Consider the following 24,225-nt stretch of genomic DNA (forward strand, 5'->3'; position numbering starts at 1 on the left):
TTATCCCTAAATCATGACCACCAATATCCCCAGTATCATGATCGCAAATATCCCCAATATAATGATCACCAATATCCCTAATATAATGATCAATATCCCCAGTATCATGATCACCAGTAACATTATCACCAATATCCCCAATATCATGATCACCAATATCATGATCACCAATATCCCTAAATCATGACCACCAATATCCCCAGTATCATGATTGCAAATATCCCCAATATCATGATCACCAATATCCCTAATATCATGATCAATATCCCCAGTAACATGATCACCAGTAACATTATCACCAATATACCCAATATCATGATCACCAATATCCCCAATATAATGACCACCAATATCCCCAGTATCATGATCACCAATATCCCCAATATCATGATCACCAATATCATGTTCACCAATATCCCCAGTATCATGATCACCAATATCCCCAGTATCACGATTGCTAATTTTAATAATATCCCCAGTATCATGATCATCAATATAATGATCCCCAAAATCATGATCACCAATACCACCAGTATCATGATCACCAATATCCCCAATATCATGATCACCAACATTCCCCAGTATCACGATCACCAATATCACGATCACGAATATCCCCAGTATCACGATCACCAATATCCCCAGTATCATGATCACCAGTAACATCACCATTATCCCTAAATCATGATCACCAATATCCCCAGTATCATGATCACCAATATCATGATCACTAATATTCCTAATATCCCCAGTCTCATGATCGCCAATATCGCCAGTATCATGTTCACCAATATCACGATCACCAATATCCCCAGTATCATGATCACCAATATCGCCAGTATCATGATCGCCAATATCATATGATCGCCAATATCATATGATCCCCAATATCATTTGATCCCCAATATCATGATCACCAATATCCCTAATATAATGATCAATATCCCCAGTATCATGATCACCAGTAACATTATCATCAATATACCCAATATCATGATCACCAATATCCCCAATATCATGATCACCAATATCATGATCACCAATATCCCTAAATCATGACCACCAATATCCCCAGTATCATGATCGCAAATATCCCCAATATCATGATCACCAATATCCCCAGTATCATGATCGCAAATATCCCCAATATCATGATCACCAATATCCCTAATATAATGATCAATATCCCCAGTATCATGATCACCAGTAACATTATCATCAATATACCCAATATCATGATCCCCAATATCATGATCACCAATATCATGATCACCAATATCCCTAAATCATGACCACCAATATCCCCAGTATCATGATCGCAAATATCCCCAATATCATGATCACCAATATCCCTAATATAATGATCAATATCCCCAGTATCATGATCACCAGTAACATTATCACCAATATACCCAATATCATGATCACCAATATCCCCAATATAATGACCACCAATATCCCCAGTATCATGATCACCAATATCACGATCACCAATATCCCCAGTATCATGATCACCAATATCCCCAATATCATGATCACCAATATCATGTTCACCAATATCCCCAGTATCATGATCACCAATATCCCCAGTATCACGATTGCTAATATTAATATCCCCAGTATCATGATCATCAATATAATGATCCCCAAAATCATGATCACCAATACCACCAGTATCATGATCACCAATATCCCCAATATCATGATCACCAACATTCCCCAGTATCACGATCACCAATATCACGATCACCAATATCCCCAGTATCACGATCACCAATATCCCCAGTATCATGATCGCCAATATCCCCAGTATCATGATCACCAATATCCCCAATATCACGATCACTAATATTCCTAATATCCCCAGTCTCATGATCGCCAATATCACGATCACCAATATCCCCAGTATCATGATCACCAATATCCTCAATATCATGATCACTAATATTCCTAATATCCCCAGTATCACGATCGCCAATATCACGATCACCAATATTTCCAGTATCATGATCACCAATATCCCCAGTATCACGATCGCCAATATCACGATCACCAATATCCCCAGTATCATGATCGCCAATATCCCCAGTATCATGATCACCAATATCCCCAATATCATGATCACTAATATTCCTAATATCCCCAGTCTCATGATCGCCAATATCACGATCACCAATATCCCCAGTATCATGATCACCAATATCCCCCAATATCACGATCACCAATATCACGATCACTAATATTCCTAATATCCCCAGTATCATGATCACCAATATCCCCAAAATCATGATCACTAATTTCCCCAATATCATGATCACCAATATCATGATCACCAAAGAAGAGTGATTGTTCTAACGTTGTCATCTATAAATGGTCTTCCCATCCCACAATGACCACGACTACACCATAGATATCTACAGTGTGATATCATTGAGCTGGACGATACATTGATCTAGAGACTTACAGCCGGTCAGCACAGTTGTCTGGTCGGTCCAGATATCCTCCATCCATGACGAACTTCAGGACCTGCTCGTTAGACAGGCCCTGGTACGGCTGCTCTGCTAGGGTACTGATCTCCCACAACACCACCCCAAATGACCTGGGACACACACACACACACACACACACACACGAGTGGCAAGGAAAAACTCCATAGGTGGATAGGTTGGGAAAAACCTTGAGGAACCAGTTAGCAGGCTCACACTCTCACAGACAGACACACACAGAGACAGACAGCAACAGAGATACAGACAGAGGCAGAGAGACAGCGGCAGAGAGACAGAGGCAGAGAGACAGACAGAGACAGACAGCAACAGAGAGACAGACAGAGACACAGAAAGAGAGACAGACAGAGACACAGAAAGAGAGACAGACAGAGACAGAAAGAGAGACAGACAGAGACACAGAAAGAGAGACAGACAGAGACACAGAAAGAGAGACAGACACAGACAGCGACACAGACAGACAGCGACACAGACAGACAGCGACACAGACAGACAGCGACAGACAGACAGCGACACAGACAGACAGCGACACAGACAGACAGCGACACAGACAGACAGCGACACAGACAGACAGCGACACAGACAGACAGCGACACAGACAGACAGCGACACAGACAGACAGCGACACAGAGACAGCGACACAGAGACAGCGACACAGAGACAGAGACACAGAGAGACAGACAGAGACACAGAGAGACAGACAGAGACACAGAGAGACAGACAGAGACACAGAGAGACAGACAGAGACACAGAGAGACAGACAGAGACACAGAGAGACAGACAGAGACACAGAGAGACAGACAGAGACACAGAGAGACAGACAGAGACAGAGAGAGAGAGACACAGAGAGACAGAGAGACACACAGAGACACAGAGACAGACACACAGACAGACAGAGACACACAGAGAGAGACACACAGACACACAGACAGATACACAGACAGAGACACAGACAGAGACACAGACAGAGAGACACAGACACACAGACAGAGACACACAGACAGAGAGACACAGACAGAGAGACACAGACAGAGAGACACAGACAGAGAGAGACAGCCAGACACACACAGAGAGACAGACAGAGAGACAGCCAGAAACAGAGAGACAGCCAGAGAGACACAGACACAGAGAGACAGACAGAGAGACAGAGAGACACAGACACAGAGAGACAGCCAAACAGACACAGAGAGACAGCCAGACAGACACAGAGCGACAGCCAGACAGACACAGAGAGACAGACAGAGACACAGTCAAACAGATACAGACACAGAGAGACAGTCACGTATCCTCACCAGCAGTCAGAGTGTGCGGTGAACACTCCATCCTTTAGAGACTCAGGAGCCATCCAGCGGACAGGAAGAAGACCCTTCCCTCCCTTACGGTAGTAGTCCGTCTCATAGATGTCTCTGGTCATACCAAAGTCTGAGGGTTGAGTACAGAATATATTTTATTATTATCCCAGAACAGAAACCTGCTTTGCAACAGGCTGTCAACAATTCATACAAACATTTAGAGAAAGAAGAGAAAATACAAATGACCTATTTGAAAAGGCAAATACAGTTGAAGTCAGAAGTTTACATACACCTTAGCCAAATACATTTAAACTCAGTTTTTCACAATTCCTGACATTTAATCCTAGTAAAAATTCCCTGTCTTTGGTCAGTTAGGATCATCACTTTATTTTAAGAATGTGAAATGTCAGAATAATAGTAGAGAGAATTATTTCAGCTTTTATTTCTTTCATCACATTCCCAGTGGGTCAGAGTTTACATAAACTCAATTAGTATTTGGTAGCATTGCCTTTAAATTGTTTAAATTGGGTCAAACATTTTGTGTAGCCTTCCACAAGCTTCCCACAATAAGTTGGGTGAATTTTGGCCCATTCCTCCTGACAGAGCTGGTGTAACTGAGTCAGGTTTGTAGGCCTCCTTGCTCGCACACGCATTTTCAGTTCTGCCCACAAATTTTCTATAGGATTGAGGTCAGGGCTTTGTGATGGCCACTCCAATACCTTGACTTTGTTGTCCTTAAGCCATTTTGCACACAACTTTGGAAGTATGGTTGGGGTCATTGTCCATTTGGAAGACCCATTTGTGACCAAGCTTTAACATCCTGGCTTGAGATGTTGCTTCAATATATCCACATAATTTTCCTGCCTCATGATGCCATCTATTATGTGAAGTGCACCAGTCCCTCCTGCAGCAAAGCACCCCCACAACATGATGCTGCCACCCCCGTGCTTCATGGTTGGGATGGTGTTCTTCGGCTTGCAAGCCTCCCCCTTTTTCCTACAAACATAACGATGGTCATTATGGCCAAACAGTTCTATTTTTGTTTCATCAGACCAGAGGACATTTCTCCAAAAAGTACGATCTTTGTCCCCATGTGCAGTGGCATACCGTAGTCTGGCTTTTTAATGGCTGTTTTGGAGCAGCGGCTTCTTCCTTGCTGAGCGGCCTTTCAGGTTATGTCGATATGGGACTCGTTTTACTGTGGATATAGATACTTTTGTACCTGTTTCCTCCGGCATCTTCACAAGGTCCTTTGCTGTTGTTCTGGGATTGATTTGCACTTTTCGCACCAAAGTACGTTCATCTCTAGGAGAGAGAACGCGTCTCCTTTCTGAGTGGTATGACGGCTGCGTAGTCCCATGGTGTTTATACTTGCGTACTATTGTTTGTACAGAGGAACGTGGTACCTTCAGGCGTTTGGAAATCGCTCCCATGGATGAACCATACTTGTGGAGGTCTACAATTACTTTTCTGACATCTTGGCTGATTTCTTTTGATTTTCCCATGATGTCAAGCATAGAGGCACTGAGTTTGAAGGTAGGCCTTGAAACACATCCACAGGTACACCTCCAATTGACTCAAATTATGTCAATTAGCCTATCAGAAGCTTCTAAAGCCATAACATAATTTTCTGGACTTTTCCAAGCTGTTTAAAGCCACAGTCAACTTAGTGTAATTTTAACTTCTGACCCACTGGAATTGTGATAAAGTGAATTAATCTGTAAACAATTGTTGGAAAAATTACTTGTGTCATGCACAAAGTAGATGTCCTAACCGACTTGCCAAAACTACAGTTTGTTAACAAGAAATTTGTGGAGTGGTTGAAAAAGGAGTTTTAATGACTCCAACCTAAGTGTATGTAAACTTCCGACTTCAACTGTACGTCCAAAGTGGAACGAGCACCATTGTGTTGCAGAACGAGAGAAATTACAGGAGAGAATCTTTATTATCCCAGTTGGGAAATGTACTTTGCAGGAGGCAGTAAACATGCATGTAGATGTATGTAAAAGCATTACATTGTACATGTGAGGGAGTGAGTTCCCATACCTACCATCTTGATATGTGTGTCTGGATCTGTTTAACTATACCGGACCACACAAGTCCCCACAACAATAGTAAACAAACAAAAAATTGGACCAACTGGGGACATGTTGTTAATCCCCACAAGGTCATATGCTATATTTCTAGGGGGGGTTAGGGTTAGAATTAGTGTTAGGATTAGGGTTAGGAGCTAGGGTCAGTTTTAGGGTTAGGAGCTAGGGTCAGTTTTAGGGTTAAGGTTAGAATTAGTGTTAGAATTAGGGTTAGGAGATAGGGTCAGTTTTAGGGTTAAGGTTAGAATTAGTGTTAGAATTAGGGTTAGGAGCTAGGGTTCGTTTTAGGGACCAGGGTTAGGGGCTAGGGTCAGTTTTAGGGTTAGGGGCTAGGGTCAGTTTTAGGGTTAGGGGCTAGGGTCAGTTTTAGGGTTAGGGGCTAGGGACAGTTTTAGGGACCAGGGTTAGGAGCTAGGGTCAGTTTTAGGGTTAGGAGCTAGGGTCAGTTTTAGGGTTAGGAGCTAGGGTTAGTTTTAGGGTTAGGAGCTAGGGTCAGTTTTAGGGTTAGGAGCTAGGGTCAGTTTTAGGGACCAGGGTTAGGAGCTAGGGTCAGTTTTAGAGTTAGGGGCTAGGGACAGTTTTAGGGACCAGGGTTAGGGGCTAGGGTTAGTTTTAAGGACCAGGGTTAGTTTTAGGGACCCGGGTTAGGGGCTAGTGTCAGTTTTAGGGTTAAGAGGTAGGGTCAGTTTTAGGGTTAGGGACTAGAGTCAGTTTTAGGGTTAGGCGCTAGGGTCAGTTTTAGGGTTAGGGGCTAGGGTCAGTTGTAGGGTTAGGGGCTAGGGTCAGTTTTAGGGTTAGGGGCTAGGGACAGTTTTAGGGACCAGGGTTAGGGGCTAGGGTTAGTTTTAAGGACCAGAGTTAGTTTTAGGGACCAGGGTTAGGAGCTAGGGTTAGTTTTAGGGTTAAGAGCTAGGGTCCATTTTAGGGTTAAGAGCTAGGGTCCATTTTAGGGTTAGGAGCTAGGGTCAGTTTTAGGGTTAGGAGCTAGGGTCAGTTTTAGGGTTAGGATCTAGGGTTAGTTTTAGGGTTAGGAGCTAGGGTCAGTTTTAGAGTTAGGGGCTAGGGACGGTTTTAGGGACCAGGGTTAGGGGCTAGGGTTAGTTTTAAGGACCAGGGTTAGTTTTAGGGACCCGGGTTAGGGGCTAGTGTCAGTTTTAGGGTTAAGAGCTAGGGTCAGTTTTAGGGTTAGGGACGAGTCAGTTTTAGGGTTAGGCGCTAGGGTCAGTTTTAGGGTTAGGGGCTAGGGTCAGTTTTAGGGTTAGGGGCTAGGGTCAGTTTTAGGGTTAGGGGCTAGGGTCAGTTTTAGGGTTAGGGGCTAGGGTCAGTTTTAGGGTTAGGGGCTAGGGTCAGTTTTAGGGTTAGGAGCTAGGGTCAGTTTTAGGGTTAGGAGCTAGGGTTAGTTTTAGGGTTAGGTGCTAGGGTTAGTTTTAGGGTTAGGAGCTAGGGTTAGTTTTAGGGTTAGGTGCTAGGGTTAGTTTTAAGGACCAGGGTTAGGGGCTAGGGTCAGTTTCAGGGTTAGGCGCTAGGGTTAGTTTTAGGGTTAGGGGCTAGGGTCAGTTTGGGTTAGGAGCTAGGGTTAGTTTTAGGGACCAGGGTTAGGGGCTAGGGTTAGGAGCTAGGGTCAGTTTTAGGGTTAGGAGCTAGGGTCAGTTTTAGGGTTAGGGTTAGTTTTAGGGTTAGAAGCTAGGGTCAGTTTTAGGGACCAGGGTTAGGGGCTAGGGTCAGTTTTAGGGTTAGGAGCTAGGGTTAGTTTTAGGGTTAGGAGCTAGGGTCAGTTTTAGGGACCAGGGTTAGGGGCTAGGGTTAGTTTTAAGGACCAGGGTTAGGGGCTAGGGTCAGTTTCAGGGTTAGGCGCTAGGGTTAGTTTTAGGGTTAGGGGCTAGGGTCAGTTTGGGTTAGGAGCTAGGGTTAGTTTTAGGGACCAGGGTTAGGGGCTAGGGTTAGGAGCTAGGGTCAGTTTTAGGGTTAGGAGCTAGGGTCAGTTTTAGGGTTAGGGTTAGTTTTAGGGTTAGAAGCTAGGGTCAGTTTTAGGGACCAGGGTTAGGGGCTAGGGTCAGTTTTAGGGTTAGGAGCTAGGGTTAGTTTTAGGGTTAGGAGCTAGGGTCAGTTTTAGGGACCAGGGTTAGGGGCTAGGGTCAGTTTTAGTGGCTAGGTTTAGGGGCTAGGGTCAGTTCCAGGGTTAGGAGCTAGGGTCCGTTTTAGGGGCTAGGGTGAGGGACTAGGGTTATGGGCTAGGGTCAGTTTTAGGGGCTAGGGTGAGGGACTAGGGTTATGGGCTAGGGTCAGTTTTAGTGGCTAGGGTCAGTTTTAGGGGCTAGGGTCAGTTTTAGGGGCTAGGGTCAGTTTTAGGGTCAGGAGCTAGGGTTAGTTTTAGGGTCAGGAGCTAGGGTTAGTTTTAGGGACCAGGGTTAGGGGCTAGGGTCAGTTTTAGGGGCTAGGGTTAGTTTTAGGGGCTAGGGTTAGGGACTATGGATATGGGCTAGGAGCTAAGGTTAGTTTTAGGGGCTAGGGTCAGTTTTAGGGGCTAGGGTTAGTTTTAGGGGCTAGGGTTAGGTGTTGGGGTTAGGGGCTAGGAGATAGGGTTAGGAGCTAGGGTTAGGTGTAGGGGCTAGGGTTAGGGGTTAGAGTTAGGTGCATGGGTTAGATGTAGGGGTTAAGGGCTAGGGTTAGGTGTAGGGGTTAGGGGATAGGGTTAGGTGTAGGGGTTAGGGGTAGGGGTTAGGGGTAGGGGTTAGGGGTAGGGGTTAGAGGCAAGAGTGATTTGGGGGTTAAAGTTAGGGTAAGGGGCTAGGGTCAGTTTTAGGGTTATAGGGGCTAGGGTCAGTTTTAGGGTTAGGGGCTAGGGTCAGTTTTAGGGTTAGGCGCTAGGGTTAGTTTTAGGGTTAGGGGCTAGGGTCAGTTTTAGGGTTAGGAGCTAGGGTTAGTTTTAGGGTTAGGCGCTAGGGTTAGTTTTAGGGTTAGGGGCTAGGGTCAGTTTTGGGGTTAGGGGCTAGGGTTAGTTTTAGGGTTAGAAGCTAGGGTCAGTTTTAGGGACCAGGGTTAGGGGCTAGGGTCAGTTTTAGGTTATGGGGCTAGGGTCAGTTTTAGGGTTAGGAGCTAGGGTCAGTTTTAGGGGCTAGGGTCAGTTTTAGGGGCTAGGGTTAGTTTTAGGGGCTAGGGTCAGTTTTAGGGTCAGGAGCTAGGGTTAGTTTTAGGGTCAGGAGCTAGGGTTAGTTTTAGGGACCAGGGTTAGGGGCTAGGGGCAGTTTTAGGGGCTAGGGTTAGTTTTAGGGGCTAGGGTTAGGGACTATGGATATGGGCTAGGAGCTAAGGTTAGTTTTAGGGGCTAGGGTTCGTTTTAGGGGCTAGGGTTAGGTGTTGGGGTTAGGGGCTAGGAGATAGGGTTAGGATCTAGGGTTAGGTGTAGGGGCTAGGGTTAGCGTTAGGTGCAGGGGTTAGGTGTAGGGGTTAGGGGCTAGGGTTAGGTGTAGGGGTTAGGGTTAGGTGTAGGGGTTAGGTGTAGGGGTTAGGGTTAGGGGTTAGGTGTAGGGGTTAGGTGCTAGGGTTAGAGGCAAGAGTGATTTGGGGGTTAAAGTTAGGGTAAGGGGCTAGGGTCAGTTTTCGAGTTAGGGGCTAGGGACAGTTTAAGGGACCAGGGTTAGGGGCTAGGGTTAGTTTTAAGGACCAGGGTTAGGGGCTAGGGGCAGTTTCAGGGTTAGGGGCTAGGGTCAGTTTTAGGGTTAGGAGCTAGGGTCAGTTTTAGGGTTAGTTTTAGGGACCAGGGTTAGGGGCTAGGGTTAGGAGCTAGGGTCAGTTTTAGGGTTAGGAGCTAGGGTTAGTTTTAGGGACCAGGGTTAGGGGCTAGGGTCAGTTTTCGGGTTAGGAGCTAGGGTCAGTTTTAGGGTTAGGGGCTAGGGTTAGTTTTAGGGTTAGAAGCTAGGGTCAGTTTTAGGGACCAGGGTTAGGGGCTAGGGTCAGTTTTAGGTTATGGGGCTAGGGTCAGTCTTAGGGTTAGGAGCTAGGGTCAGTTTTAGGGGCTAGGGTCAGTTTAGGGGCTAGGGTCAGTTTTAGGGGCTAGGGTTAGTTTTAGGGGCTAGGGTTAGTTTTAGGGGCTAGGGTTAGTTTTAGGGGCTAGGGTTAGTTTTAGGGGCTAGGGTCAGTTTTAGGGTCAGGAGCTAGGGTTAGTTTTAGGGTCAGGAGCTAGGGTTAGTTTTAGGGACCAGGGTTAGGGGCTAGGGTCAGTTTTAGGGGCTAGGGTTAGTTTTAGGGGCTAGGGTTAGGGGCTAGAGTTAGTTTTAATGACCAGGGTTAGGGGCTAGGGTCAGTTTTAGGGTTAGGCGCTAGGGTTAGTTTTAGGGTTAGGGGCTAGGGTCAGTTTTAGGGTTAGGAGCTAGGGTTAGTTTTAGGGTTAGGGGCTAGGGTTAGTTTTAGGGTTATAAGCTAGGGTCAGTTTTAGGGACCAGGGTTAGGGGTTAGGGTCAGTTTTAGTGGCTAGGTTTAGGGGCTAGGGTCAGTTTTAGGGTTAGGAGCTAGGGTCAGTTTTAGGGGCTGGGGTGAGGGACTAGGGTTATGGGCTAGGGTCAGTTTTAGGGGCTAGGGTCAGTTTTAGGGGCTAGGGTCAGTTTTAGGGTCAGGAGCTAGGGTTAGTTTTAGGGTCAGGAGCTAGGGTTAGTTTTAGGGACCAGGGTTAGGGGCTAGGGTCAGTTTTAGGGGCTAGGGTTAGTTTTAGGGGCTAGGGTTAGGGACTATGGATATGGGCTAGGAGCTAAGGTTAGTTTTAGGGGCTAGGGTTAGTTTTAGGGGCTAGGGTTAGGTGTTGGGGTTAGGGGCTAGGAGATAGGGTTAGGATCTAGGGTTAGGGGTAGGGGCTAGGGTTAGCGTTAGGTGCAGGGGTTAGGTGTAGGGGTTAGGGGCTAGGGTTAGGTGTAGGGGTTAGGGGCTAGGGTTAGGTGTAGGGGTTAGGGGTAGGGGTTAGGTGCTAGGGTTAGAGGCAAGAGTGATTTGGGGGTTAAAGTTAGGGTAAGGGGCTAGGGTCAGTTTTAGGGTTATAGGGGCTAGGGTCAGTTTTAGAGTTAGGGGCTAGGGACAGTTTTAGGGACCAGGGTTAGGGGCTAGGGTTAGTTTTAAGGACCAGGGTTAGGGGCTAGGGGCAGTTTCAGGGTTAGGCGCTAGGGTTAGTTTTAGGGTTAGGGGCTAGGGTCAGTTTTAGGGTTAGGTGCTAGGGTCAGTTTTAGGGTTAGGTGCTAGGGTTAGTTTTAGGGACCAGGGTTAGGGGCTAGGGTTAGGAGCTAGGGTCAGTTTTAGGGTTAGGAGCTAGGGTTAGTTTTAGGGACCAGGGTTAGGGGCTAGGGTCAGTTTTCGGGTTAGGAGCTAGGGTCAGTTTTGGGGTTAGGGGCTAGGGTTAGTTTTAGGGTTAGAAGCTAGGGTCAGTTTTAGGGACCAGGGTTAGGGGCTAGGGTCAGTTTTAGGTTATGGGGCTAGGGTCAGTTTTAGGGTTAGGAGCTAGGGTCAGTTTTAGGGGCTAGGGTCAGTTTTAGGGGCTAGGGTTAGTTTTAGGGGCTAGGGTCAGTTTTAGGGTCAGGAGCTAGGGTTAGTTTTAGGGTCAGGAGCTAGGGTTAGTTTTAGGGACCAGGGTTAGGGGCTAGGGGCAGTTTTAGGGGCTAGGGTTAGTTTTAGGGGCTAGGGTTAGGGACTATGGATATGGGCTAGGAGCTAAGGTTAGTTTTAGGGGCTAGGGTTCGTTTTAGGGGCTAGGGTTAGGTGTTGGGGTTAGGGGCTAGGAGATAGGGTTAGGATCTAGGGTTAGGTGTAGGGGCTAGGGTTAGCGTTAGGTGCAGGGGTTAGGTGTAGGGGTTAGGGGCTAGGGTTAGGTGTAGGGGTTAGGGTTAGGTGTAGGGGTTAGGTGTAGGGGTTAGGGTTAGGGGTTAGGTGTAGGGGTTAGGTGCTAGGGTTAGAGGCAAGAGTGATTTGGGGGTTAAAGTTAGGGTAAGGGGCTAGGGTCAGTTTTCGAGTTAGGGGCTAGGGACAGTTTAAGGGACCAGGGTTAGGGGCTAGGGTTAGTTTTAAGGACCAGGGTTAGGGGCTAGGGGCAGTTTCAGGGTTAGGGGCTAGGGTCAGTTTTAGGGTTAGGAGCTAGGGTCAGTTTTAGGGTTAGTTTTAGGGACCAGGGTTAGGGGCTAGGGTTAGGAGCTAGGGTCAGTTTTAGGGTTAGGAGCTAGGGTTAGTTTTAGGGACCAGGGTTAGGGGCTAGGGTCAGTTTTCGGGTTAGGAGCTAGGGTCAGTTTTAGGGTTAGGGGCTAGGGTTAGTTTTAGGGTTAGAAGCTAGGGTCAGTTTTAGGGACCAGGGTTAGGGGCTAGGGTCAGTTTTAGGTTATGGGGCTAGGGTCAGTTTTAGGGTTAGGAGCTAGGGTCAGTTTTAGGGGCTAGGGTCAGTTTAGGGGCTAGGGTCAGTTTTAGGGGCTAGGGTTAGTTTTAGGGGCTAGGGTTAGTTTTAGGGGCTAGGGTTAGTTTTAGGGGCTAGGGTCAGTTTTAGGGTCAGGAGCTAGGGTTAGTTTTAGGGGCTAGGGTCAGTTTTAGGGTCAGGAGCTAGGGTTAGTTTTAGGGTCAGGAGCTAGGGTTAGTTTTAGGGACCAGGGTTAGGGGCTAGGGTCAGTTTTAGGGGCTAGGGTTAGTTTTAGGGGCTAGGGTTAGGGGCTAGGTTTAGTTTTAATGACCAGGGTTAGGGGCTAGGGTCAGTTTTAGGGTTAGGCGCTAGGGTTAGTTTTAGGGTTAGGGGCTAGGGTCAGTTTTAGGGTTAGGAGCTAGGGTTAGTTTTAGGGTTAGGGGCTAGGGTTAGTTTTAGGGTTATAAGCTAGGGTCAGTTTTAGGGAACAGGGTTAGGGGCTAGGGTCAGTTTTAGTGGCTAGGTTTAGGGGCTAGGGTCAGTTTTAGGGTTAGGAGCTAGGGTCAGTTTTAGGGGCTGGGGTGAGGGACTAGGGTTATGGGCTAGGGTCAGTTTTAGGGGCTAGGGTCAGTTTTAGGGGCTAGGGTCAGTTTTAGGGTCAGGAGCTAGGGTTAGTTTTAGGGTCAGGAGCTAGGGTTAGTTTTAGGGACCAGGGTTAGGGGCTAGGGTCAGTTTTAGGGGCTAGGGTTAGTTTTAGGGGCTAGGGTTAGGGACTATGGATATGGGCTAGGAGCTAAGGTTAGTTTTAGGGGCTAGGGTTAGTTTTAGGGGCTAGGGTTAGGTGTTGGGGTTAGGGGCTAGGAGATAGGGTTAGGAGCTAGGGTTAGGTGTAGGGGCTAGGGTTAGGGGTTAGAGTTAGGTGTATGGGTTAGATGTAGGGGTTAAGGGTTAGGGTTAGGTGTAGGGGTTAGGGGTAGGGGTTAGGTGTAGGGGTTAGGTGCTAGGGTTAGAGGCAAGAGTGATTTGGGGGTTAAAGTTAGGGTAAGGGGCTAGGGTCAGTTTTAGGGTTATAGGGGCTAGGGTCAGTTTTAGAGTTAGGGGCTAGGGACAGTTTTAGGGACCAGGGTTAGGGGCTAGTGTTAGTTTTAAGGACCAGGGTTAGGGGCTAGGGGCAGTTTCAGGGTTAGGCGCTAGGGTTAGTTTTAGGGTTAGGGGCTAGGGTCAGTTTTAGGGTTAGGTGCTAGGGTCAGTTTTAGGGTTAGGTGCTAGGGTTAGTTTTAGGGACCAGGGTTAGGGGCTAGGGTTAGGAGCTAGGGTCAGTTTTAGGGTTAGGAGCTAGGGTTAGTTTTAGGGACCAGGGTTAGGGGCTAGGGTCAGTTTTCGGGTTAGGAGCTAGGGTCAGTTTTAGGGTTAGGGGCTAGGGTTAGTTTTAGGGTTAGAAGCTAGGGTCAGTTTTAGGGACCAGGGTTAGGGGCTAGGGTCAGTTTTAGGTTATGGGGCTAGGGTCAGTTTTAGGGTTAGGAGCTAGGGTTAGTTTTAGGGTCAGGAGCTAGGGTTAGTTTTAGGGACCAGGGTTAGGGGTTAGGGTCAGTTTTAGGGGCTAGGGTTAGTTTTAGGGGCTAGGGTTAGTTTTAGGGGCTAGGGTTAGTTTTAGGGGCTAGGGTCAGTTTTAGGGTCAGGAGCTAGGGTTAGTTTTAGGGTCAGGAGCTAGGGTTAGTTTTAGGGACCAGGGTTAGGGGTTAGGGTCAGTTTTAGGGGCTAGGGTTAGTTTTAGGGGCTAGGGTTAGGGACTATGGATATGGGCTAGGAGCTAAGGTTAGTTTTAGGGGCTAGGGTCAGTTTTAGGGGCTAGGGTTAGTTTTAGGGGCTAGGGTTAGGTGTTGGGGTTAGGGGCTAGGAGATAGGGTTAGGAGCTAGGGTTAGGTGTAGGGGCTAGGGTTAGGGGTTAGAGTTAGGTGTATGGGTTAGATGTAGGGGTTAAGGGCTAGGGTTAGGTGTAGGGGTTAGGGGATAGGGTTAGGTGTAGGGGTTAGGGGTAGGGGTAGGGGTTAGGTGTAGGGGTTAGGTGCTAGGGTTAGAGGCAAGAGTGATTTGGGGGTTAAAGTTAGGGTAAGGGGCTAGGGTCAGTTTTAGGGTTATAGGGGCTAGGGTCAGTTTTAGAGTTAGGGGCTAGGGACAGTTTTAGGGACCAGGGTTAGGGGCTAGTGTTAGTTTTAAGGACCAGGGTTAGGGGCTAGGGGCAGTTTCAGGGTTAGGCGCTAGGGTTAGTTTTAGGGTTAGGGGCTAGGGTCAGTTTTAGGGTTAGGTGCTAGGGTCAGTTTTAGGGTTAGGTGCTAGGGTTAGTTTTAGGGACCAGGGTTAGGGGCTAGGGTTAGGAGCTAGGGTCAGTTTTAGGGTTAGGAGCTAGGGTTAGTTTTAGGGACCAGGGTTAGGGGCTAGGGTCAGTTTTCGGGTTAGGAGCTAGGGTCAGTTTTAGGGTTAGGGGCTAGGGTTAGTTTTAGGGTTAGAAGCTAGGGTCAGTTTTAGGGACCAGGGTTAGGGGCTAGGGTCAGTTTTAGGTTATGGGGCTAGGGTCAGTTTTAGGGTTAGGAGCTAGGGTTAGTTTTAGGGTCAGGAGCTAGGGTTAGTTTTAGGGACCAGGGTTAGGGGTTAGGGTCAGTTTTAGGGGCTAGGGTTAGTTTTAGGGGCTAGGGTTAGTTTTAGGGGCTAGGGTTAGTTTTAGGGGCTAGGGTCAGTTTTAGGGTCAGGAGCTAGGGTTAGTTTTAGGGTCAGGAGCTAGGGTTAGTTTTAGGGACCAGGGTTAGGGGTTAGGGTCAGTTTTAGGGGCTAGGGTTAGTTTTAGGGGCTAGGGTTAGGGACTATGGATATGGGCTAGGAGCTAAGGTTAGTTTTAGGGGCTAGGGTCAGTTTTAGGGGCTAGGGTTAGTTTTAGGGGCTAGGGTTAGGTGTTGGGGTTAGGGGCTAGGAGATAGGGTTAGGAGCTAGGGTTAGGTGTAGGGGCTAGGGTTAGGGGTTAGAGTTAGGTGTATGGGTTAGATGTAGGGGTTAAGGGCTAGGGTTAGGTGTAGGGGTTAGGGGATAGGGTTAGGTGTAGGGGTTAGGGGTAGGGGTAGGGGTTAGAGGCAAGAGTGATTTGGGGGTTAAAGTTAGGGTAAGGGGCTAGGGTCAGTTTTAGGGTTATAGGGGCTAGGGTCAGTTTTAGAGTTAGGGGCTAGGGACAGTTTTAGGGACCAGGGTTAGGGGCTAGGGTTAGTTTTAATGACCAGGGTTAGGGGCTAGGGTCAGTTTTAGGGTTAGGCGCTAGGGTTAGTTTTAGGGTTAGGGGCTAGGGTCAGTTTTAGGGTTAGGAGCTAGGGTTAGTTTTAGGGTTAGGGGCTAGGGTTAGTTTTAGGGTTAGAAGCTAAGGTCAGTTTTAGGGACCAGGGTTAGGGGCGAGGGTCAGTTTTAGTGGCTAGGTTTAGGGGCCAGGGTCAGTTTTAGGGTTAGGAGCTAGGGTCAGTTTTAGGGGCTGGGGTGAGGGACTAGGGTTATGGGCTAGGGTCAGTTTTAGGGGCTAGGGTCAGTTTTAGGGTCAGGAGCTAGGGTTAGTTTTAGGGTCAGGAGCTAGGGTTAGTTTTAGGGACCAGGGTTAGGGGCTAGGGTCAGTTTTAGGGGCTAGGGTTAGTTTTAGGGGCTAGGGTTAGGGACTATGGATATGGGCTAGGAGCTAAGGTTAGTTTTAGGGGCTAGGGTTCATTTTAGGGGCTAGGGTTAGGTGTTGGGGTTAGGGGCTAGGAGATAGGGTTAGGATCTAGGGTTAGGTGTAGGGGCTAGGGTTAGCGTTAGGTGCAGGGGTTAGGTGTAGGGGTTAGGGGCTAGGGTTAGGTGTAGGGGTTAGGGTTAGGTGTAGGGGTTAGGTGTAGGGGTTAGGTGCTAGGGTTAGAGGCAAGAGTGATTTGGGGGTTAAAGTTAGGGTAAGGGGCTAGGGTCAGTTTTAGAGTTATAGGGGCTTGGGTCAGTTTTCGAGTTAGGGGCTAGGGACAGTTTAAGGGACCAGGGTTAGGGGCTAGGGTCAGTTTTAGGGTTAGGAGCTAGGGTCAGTTTTAGGGTTAGTTTTAGGGACCAGGGTTAGGGGCTAGGGTTAGGAACTAGGGTCAGTTTTAGGGTTAGGAGCTAGGGTTAGTTTTAGGGACCAGGGTTAGGGGCTAGGGTCAGTTTTCGGGTTAGGAGCTAGGGTCAGTTTTAGGGTTAGGGGCTAGGGTTAGTTTTAGGGTTAGAAGCTAGGGTCAGTTTTAGGGACCAGGGTTAGTTTTAGGGGCTAGGGTCAGTTTTAGGGGCTAGGGTTAGTTTTAGGGGCTAGGGTTAGTTTTAGGGGCTAGGGTCAGTTTTAGGGTCAGGAGCTAGGGTTAGTTTTAGGGTCAGGAGCTAGGGTTAGTTTTAGGGACCAGGGTTAGGGGCTAGGGTCAGTTTTAGGGGCTAGGGTTAGTTTTAGGGGCTAGGGTTAGGGGCTAGGGTTAGTTTTAATGACCAGGGTTAGGGGCTAGGGTCAGTTTTAGGGTTAGGCGCTAGGGTTAGTTTTAGGGTTAGGGGCTAGGGTCAGTTTTAGGGTTAGGAGCTAGGGTTAGTTTTAGGGTTAGGGGCTAGGGTTAGTTTTAGGGTTATAAGCTAGGGTCAGTTTTAGGGACCAGGGTTAGGGGCTAGGGTCAGTTTTAGTGGCTAGGTTTAGGGGCTAGGGTCAGTTTTAGGGTTAGGAGCTAGGGTCAGTTTTAGGGGCTGGGGTGAGGGACTAGGGTTATGGGCTAGGGTCAGTTTTAGGGGCTAGGGTCAGTTTTAGGGGCTAGGGTCAGTTTTAGGGTCAGGAGCTAGGGTTAGTTTTAGGGTCAGGAGCTAGGGTTAGTTTTAGGGACCAGGGTTAGGGGCTAGGGTCAGTTTTAGGGGCTAGGGTTAGTTTTAGGGGCTAGGGTTAGGGACTATGGATATGGGCTAGGAGCTAAGGTTAGTTTTAGGGGCTAGGGTTAGTTTTAGGGGCTAGGGTTAGGTGTTGGGGTTAGGGGCTAGGAGATAGGGTTAGGATCTAGGGTTAGGGGTAGGGGCTAGGGTTAGCGTTAGGTGCAGGGGTTAGGTGTAGGGGTTAGGGGCTAGGGTTAGGTGTAGGGGTTAGGGGCTAGGGTTAGGTGTAGGGGTTAGGGGTAGGGGTTAAAGTTAGGGTAAGGGGCTAGGGTCAGTTTTAGGGTTATAGGGGCTAGGGTCAGTTTTAGGGACCAGGGTTAGGGGCTAGGGACAGTTTTAGGGACCAGGGTTAGGGGCTAGGGTTAGTTTTAAGGACCAGGGTTAGGGGCTAGGGGCAGTTTCAGGGTTAGGCGCTAGGGTTAGTTTTAGGGTTAGGGGCTAGGGTCAGTTTTAGGGTTAGGTGCTAGGGTCAGTTTTAGGGTTAGGTGCTAGGGTTAGTTTTAGGGACCAGGGTTAGGGGCTAGGGTTAGGAGCTAGGGTCAGTTTTAGGGTTAGGAGCTAGGGTTAGTTTTAGGGACCAGGGTTAGGGGCTAGGGTCAGTTTTCGGGTTAGGAGCTAGGGTCAGTTTTAGGGTTAGGGGCTAGGGTTAGTTTTAGGGTTAGAAGCTAGGGTCAGTTTTAGGGACCAGGGTTAGGGGCTAGGGTCAGTTTTAGGTTATGGGGCTAGGGTCAGTTTTAGGGTTAGGAGCTAGGGTTAGTTTTAGGGTTAGGGGCTAGGGTCAGTTTTAGGGTTAGGTGCTAGGGTCAGTTTTAGGGTTAGGTGCTAGGGTTAGTTTTAGGGACCAGGGTTAGGGGCTAGGGTTAGGAGCTAGGGTCAGTTTTAGGGTTAGGAGCTAGGGTTAGTTTTAGGGACCAGGGTTAGGGGCTAGGGTCAGTTTTCGGGTTAGGAGCTAGGGTCAGTTTTAGGGTTAGGGGCTAGGGTTAGTTTTAGGGTTAGAAGCTAGGGTCAGTTTTAGGGTTAGGTGCTAGGGTTAGTTTTAGGGACCAGGGTTAGGGGCTAGGGTTAGGAGCTAGGGTCAGTTTTAGGGTTAGGTGCTAGGGTTAGTTTTAGGGACCAGGGTTAGGGGCTAGGGTCAGTTTTCGGGTTAGGAGCTAGGGTCAGTTTTAGGGTTAGGAGCTAGGGTTAGTTTTAGGGACCAGGGTTAGGGGCTAGGGTCAGTTTTCGGGTTAGGAGCTAGGGTCAGTTTTAGGGTTAGGGGCTAGGGTTAGTTTTAGGGTTAGAAGCTAGGGTCAGTTTTAGGGACCAGGGTTAGGGGCTAGGGTCAGTTTTAGGTTATGGGGCTAGGGTCAGTTTTAGGGTTAGGAGCTAGGGTCAGTTTTAGGGGCTAGGGTCAGTTTTAGGGGCTAGGGTTAGTTTTAGGGGCTAGGGTCAGTTTTAGGGTCAGGAGCTAGGGTTAGTTTTAGGGTCAGGAGCTAGGGTTAGTTTTAGGGACCAGGGTTAGGGGTTAGGGTCAGTTTTAGGGGCTAGGGTTAGTTTTAGGGGCTAGGGTTAGGGACTATGGATATGGGCTAGGAGCTAGGGTTAGTTTTAGGGGCTAGGGTCAGTTTTAGGGGCTAGGGTTAGTTTTAGGGGCTAGGGTTAGGTGTTGGGGTTAGGGGCTAGGAGATAGGGTTAGGAGCTAGGGTTAGGTGTAGGGGCTAGGGTTAGGGGTTAGCGTTAGGTGTAGGGGTTAGGTGTAGGGGTTAGGTGTAGGGGTTAGGGTTAGGTGTAGGGGTTAGGGGTTAGGGTTAGAGGCAAGAGTGATTTGGGGGTTAAAGTTAGGGTAAAGACTGTGTGAGTGTAGTCTACCTCCTATCTTGACAGTGAAGTCCTGCGCCACCATGCAGTTCCTAGCGGCCAGGTCTCTGTGGACAAACTTCTTGGCGTTGAGGTAGGCCATGCCGTCTGCTATCTCTGCTGTCATCTGGACCATCTCCCTCAGCGTGGGGGGCGGGCTCCCAGTAGGGTTATTCTGACAAGACATGTATTAATACTAGGGCTATTCTGCAACAGGCCACAAGGGGGCGCATAGATAACAACAATTACTAGTCAGAAATAGATGTTTTGTGGGGTATTTGTGATATAGTTCAATATGAGAAGGGATAGAGGAGAGGGACACAGGGTGGATAGAGGAGAGGGATACAGGGTGGATAGAGGAGAGGGATACAGGGTGAGGGATACAGGGTGGATAGAGGAGAGGGATACAGGGTGGATAGAGGAGAGGGATACAGGGTGGATAGAGGAGAGGGATACAGGGTGAGGGATACAGGGTGAGGGATACAGGGTGGATAGAGGAGAGGGATACAGGGTGGATAGAGGAGAGGGATACAGGATGAGGGATACAGGGTTGATAGAGGAGAGGGATACAGGGTGGATAGAGGAGAGGGATACAGGGTGGATAGAGGAGATGATACAGGTTGGATAGAGGAGAGGGATACAGGGTGGATAGAGGAGAGGGGTACAGGTTGGATAGAGGAGAGGGATACAGGTTGGATAGAGGAGAGGGATACAGGGTTGATAGAAGAGAGGGATACAGGTTGGATAGAGGAGAGGGATACAGGGTTGATAGAAGAGAGGGATACAGGTTGGATAGAGGAGAGGGATACAGGGTGAGGGATACAGGGTGGATAGAGGAGAGGGATACAGGTTGGATAGAGGAGAGGGATACAGGTTGGATAGAGGAGAGGGATACAGGGTTGATAGAGGAGAGTGATACAGGTTGGATAGAGGAGAGGGATACAGGGTTGATAGAGGAGAGGGATACAGGGTGAGGGATACAGGGTGGATAGAGGAGAGGGATACAGCGTGGATAGAGGAGAGGGATACAGGTTGGATAGAGGAGAGGGATACAGGGTGAGGGATACAGGGTGGATAGAGGAGAGGGATACAGGATGGACAGAGGAGAGGGATACAGGGTGGACAGAGGAGAGGGATACAGGGTGAGGGATACAGGTTGGACAGAGGATAAGGACACAGGGTGGACAGAGGAGAGGGATACAGGGTGAGGGATACAGGTTGGATAGAGGAGAGGGATACAGGTTGGAAAGAGGAGAGGGATACAGTGGGAAGAGGAGAGGGATACAGGGTGAGGGATACAGGGTGGATAGAGGAGAGGGATACAGGGTGGATAGAGGAGAGGGATACAGAAGGGACAGAGGAGAGGGATACAGGGTGGAGATGGATAAAGGGTAGAAAGGGATACAGGGTGGAGATGGATACAGGGTGGAGATGGATACAGGGTGGAGATGGATACAGGGTAGAGATGGATACAGGGTGGAGATGGATACAGGGTGGAGATGGATACAAGGTGGAGATGGATACAGGGTGGAGATGGATACAGGGTGGAGATGGATACAGGGTAGAGATGGATGCAGGGTGGAGATGGATGCAGGGTGGAGATGGATGCAGGGTGGAGATGGATGCAGGGTGGAGATGGATACAGGGTGGAGAGGGATACAGGGTGGAGAGGGATACAGGGTGGAGAGGGACACAGGGTGGAGAGGGACACAGGGTGGAGAGGGATACAGGGTGGAGAGGGATACAGGGTGGAGATGGATACAGGGTGGAGATGGATACAGGGTAGAGATGGATGCAGGGTAGAGATGGATGCAGGGTGGAGATGGATGCAGGGTGGAGAGGGATGCAGGGTGGAGAGGGATGCAGGGTGGAGAGGGATACAGGGTGGAGAGGGATACAGGGTGGAGAGGGATACAGGGTGGAGATGGATACAGGGTGGAGATGGATACAGGGTGGAGATGGATACAGGGTGGAGATGGATACAGGGTGGAGATGGATACAGGGTGGAGAGGGATACAGGATGAATAGAGGAGAGTGATGCAGTGGAAGGCAGCTCTACCACTAGACTAGCCCTCAGGACAGGGATCCCAATAATATGTGTGTGTGTGTGTGTGTGTACCTCAGAGTCGGGGCGGAGGCAGCGCAGGTAGCTCTTCAGGTCGCCATGGGTCATCAGCTCCATGACAACTAGAGTGGGCTGGCCCTTAGAGACCACACCCATCAGACGCACCTGAGAAGGAAACATTTTGTTTCTTGCACCTCGGTAGCTACTTTAAACAAAGATGTCTTGTGATCATCATGGTATGTGGTGTCACCTTCTATAGACTGTAGGTCTTACACTGTAGCACCAAGTAAAGCCCTTCATGATGGAGGCCTTATTGAGGAACTCCCCTATCCATCCTAGCCCTCTCCTCTCTCTCTCCCACCACTCTCACGCCATCCTCTCCCCCCCCTCTCTCGCAATCCTCTCTCTCTCTCGCAATCCTTTCTCTCTCTCTCTCGCAATCCTCTCTCTCTCTCTCTCTCGCAATCCTCTCTCTCTCTCTCTCTCTCGCAATCCTCTCTCTCTGTCTCTCTCTCGCAATCCTCTCTCTCTGTCTCTCTCTCGCAATCCTCTCTCTCTGTCTCTCTCTCGCAATCCTCTCTCTCTGTCTCTCTCTCGCAATCCTCTCTCTCTCTCTCTCTCTCGCAATCCTCTCTCTCTGTCTCTCTCTCGCAATCCTCTCTCTCTCTCTCTCTCTCGCAATCCTCTCTCTCTCGCAATCGTCTCTGTCTCGCAATCGTCTCTGTCTCTCTCTCGCAATCCTCTCTGTCTCTCTCTCGCAATCCTCTCTGTCTCTCTCTCGCAATCCTCTCTCTCTGTCTCTCTCTCGCAATCCTCTCTCTCTGTCTCTCTCTCGCAATCCTCTCTCTCTGTCTCTCTCTCGCAATCCTCTCTCTCTGTCTCTCTCTCGCAATCATCTCTCTCTGTCTCTCTCGCAATCCTCTCTCTCTCTCTCGCAATCCTCTCTCTCTCTCTCGCAATCCTCTCTCTCTCTCTCGCAATCCTCTCTCTCTCTCTCGCAATCCTCTCTCTCTCTCTCGCAATCCTCTCTCTCTCTCTCGCAATCCTCTCTCTCTCTCTCGCAATCCTCTCTCTCTCTCTCGCAATCCTCTCTCTCTCTCGCAATCCTCTCTCTCTCTCGCAATCCTCTCTCTCTCTCTCGCAATCGTCTCTGTCTCTCTCTCGCAATCGTCTCTGTCTCTCTCTCGCAATCGTCTCTGTCTCTCTCTCGCAATCGTCTCTGTCTCTCTCTCGCAATCCCCTCTCTCTCGCAATCCTCTCTCTCTCTCGCAATCCTCTCTCTCTCGCAATCCTCTCTCTCTCGCAATCCTCTCTCTCTCGCAATCCTCTCTCTCTCGCAATCCTCTCTCTCGCAATCCTCTCTCTCTCGCAATCCTCTCTCTCGCAATCCTCTCTCTCTCGCAATCCTCTCTCTCTCGCAATCCTCTCTCTCTCGCAATCCTCTCTCTCGCAATCCTCTCTCTCTCGCAATCCTCTCTCTCTGTCTCTCTCTCGCAATCCTCTCTCTCTCTCTCTCTCTCGCAATCCTCTCTCTCTCTCGCAATCCTCTCTCTCTCTCTCTCTCTCGCAATCCTCTCTCTCTCTCGCAATCGTCTCTGTCTCTCTCTCGCAATCCTCTCTCTCTCGCAATCCTCTCTCTCTCGCAATCCTCTCTCTCTGTCTCTCTCTCGCAATCCTCTCTCTCTCTCTCTCTCTCGCAATCCTCTCTCTCTCTCGCAATCGTCTCTGTCTCTCTCTCGCAATCCTCTCTGTCTCTCTCTCGCAATCCTCTCTGTCTCTCTCTCGCAATCCTCTCTGTCTCTCTCTCGCAATCCTCTCTCTCTGTCTCTCTCTCGCAATCCTCTCTCTCTGTCTCTCTCTCGCAATCCTCTCTCTCTGTCTCTCTCTCGCAATCCTCTCTCTCTCTCTCGCAATCCTCTCTCTCTCTCGCAATCCTCTCTCTCTCTCTCGCAATCCTCTCTCTCTCTCAATCCTCTCTCTCTCTCTCGCAATCCTCTCTCTCTCTCTCGCAATCCTCTCTCTCTCTCTCGCAATCCTCTCTCTCTCTCTCGCAATCCTCTCTCTCTCTCGCAATCCTCTCTCTCTCTCTCGCAATCCTCTCTCTCTCTCTCGCAATCGTCTCTGTCTCTCTCTCGCAATCGTCTCTGTCTCTCTCTCGCAATCGTCTCTGTCTCTCTCTCGCAATCGTCTCTGTCTCTCTCTCGCAATCCCCTCTCTCTCGCAATCCCCTCTCTCTCGCAATCCTCTCTCTCTCTCGCAATCCTCTCTCTCTCGCAATCCTCTCTCTCTCGCAATCCTCTCTCTCTCGCAATCCTCTCTCTCTCGCAATCCTCTCTCTCTCGCAATCCTCTCTCTCTCGCAATCCTCTCTCTCGCAATCCTCTCTCTCTCGCAATCCTCTCTCTCTCGCAATCCTCTCTCTCTCGCAATCCTCTCTCTCTCTCGCAATCCTCTCTCTCTCTCGCAATCCTCTCTCTCTCTCGCAATCCTCTCTCTCTCTCGCAATCCTCTCTCTCTCTCGCAATCCTCTCTCTCTCGCAATCCTCTCTCTCTCGCAATCCTCTCTCTCTCGCAATCCTCTCTCTCTCTCGCAATCCTCTCTCTCTCTCGCAATCCTCTCTCTCTCGCAATCCTCTCTCTCTCGCAATCCCCTCTCTCTCTCTCGCAATCCTCCCTCTCTCTCAATCCTCCCTCTCTCTCTCGCAATCCTCCCTCTCTCTCTCGCAATCCTCCCTCTCTCTCTCGCAATCCTCCCCCTCTCTCGCAATCCTCCCTCTCTCTCTCGCAATCCTCCCCCTCTCTCTCGCAATCCTCCCTCTCTCTCTCGCAATCCTCCCTCTCTCTCTCGCAATCCTCCCTCTCTCTCTCGCAATCCTCCCTCTCTCTCTCGCAATCCTCCCTCTCTCTCGCAATCCTCCCTCTCTCTCTCGCAATCCTCCCTCTCTCTCTCGCAATCCTCCCTCTCTCTCTCGCAATCCTCCCTCTCTCTCGCAATCCTCCCTCTCTCTCTCGCAATCCTCCCTCTCTCTCTCGCAATCCTCCCTCTCTCTCTCGCAATCCTCCCTCTCTCTCTCGCAATCCTCCCTCTCTCTCGCAATCCTCCCTCTCTCTCGCAATCCTCCCTCTCTCTCGCAATCCTCCCTCTC

General features: G+C 49.2%; 1 protein-coding gene across 1 annotated transcript in view; it reads right to left on the reverse strand.

Annotated features, from left to right (window-relative positions):
• LOC100135871 (insulin receptor) overlaps positions 1 to 24,225 on the reverse strand; it is a 211,087-nt gene that overhangs the window by 7,097 nt on the left and 179,765 nt on the right. The window contains exons 19-22 of the mRNA XM_036986535.2: positions 21,135 to 21,245; positions 19,028 to 19,190; positions 3,797 to 3,926; positions 2,465 to 2,599 (exon numbers count right to left, since the gene is read on the reverse strand). Of these exons, the coding sequence (XP_036842430.2) occupies positions 2,465 to 2,599; positions 3,797 to 3,926; positions 19,028 to 19,190; positions 21,135 to 21,245 (539 nt within the window). The remainder of the gene's footprint in view (positions 1 to 2,464; positions 2,600 to 3,796; positions 3,927 to 19,027; positions 19,191 to 21,134; positions 21,246 to 24,225) is intronic.

The sequence above is a fragment of the Oncorhynchus mykiss genome, chromosome 8 (genome assembly GCF_057628025.1).
Source record: "Oncorhynchus mykiss isolate SJ-2025 chromosome 8, ASM5762802v1, whole genome shotgun sequence".
Taxonomy (NCBI): domain Eukaryota; kingdom Metazoa; phylum Chordata; class Actinopteri; order Salmoniformes; family Salmonidae; genus Oncorhynchus; species Oncorhynchus mykiss.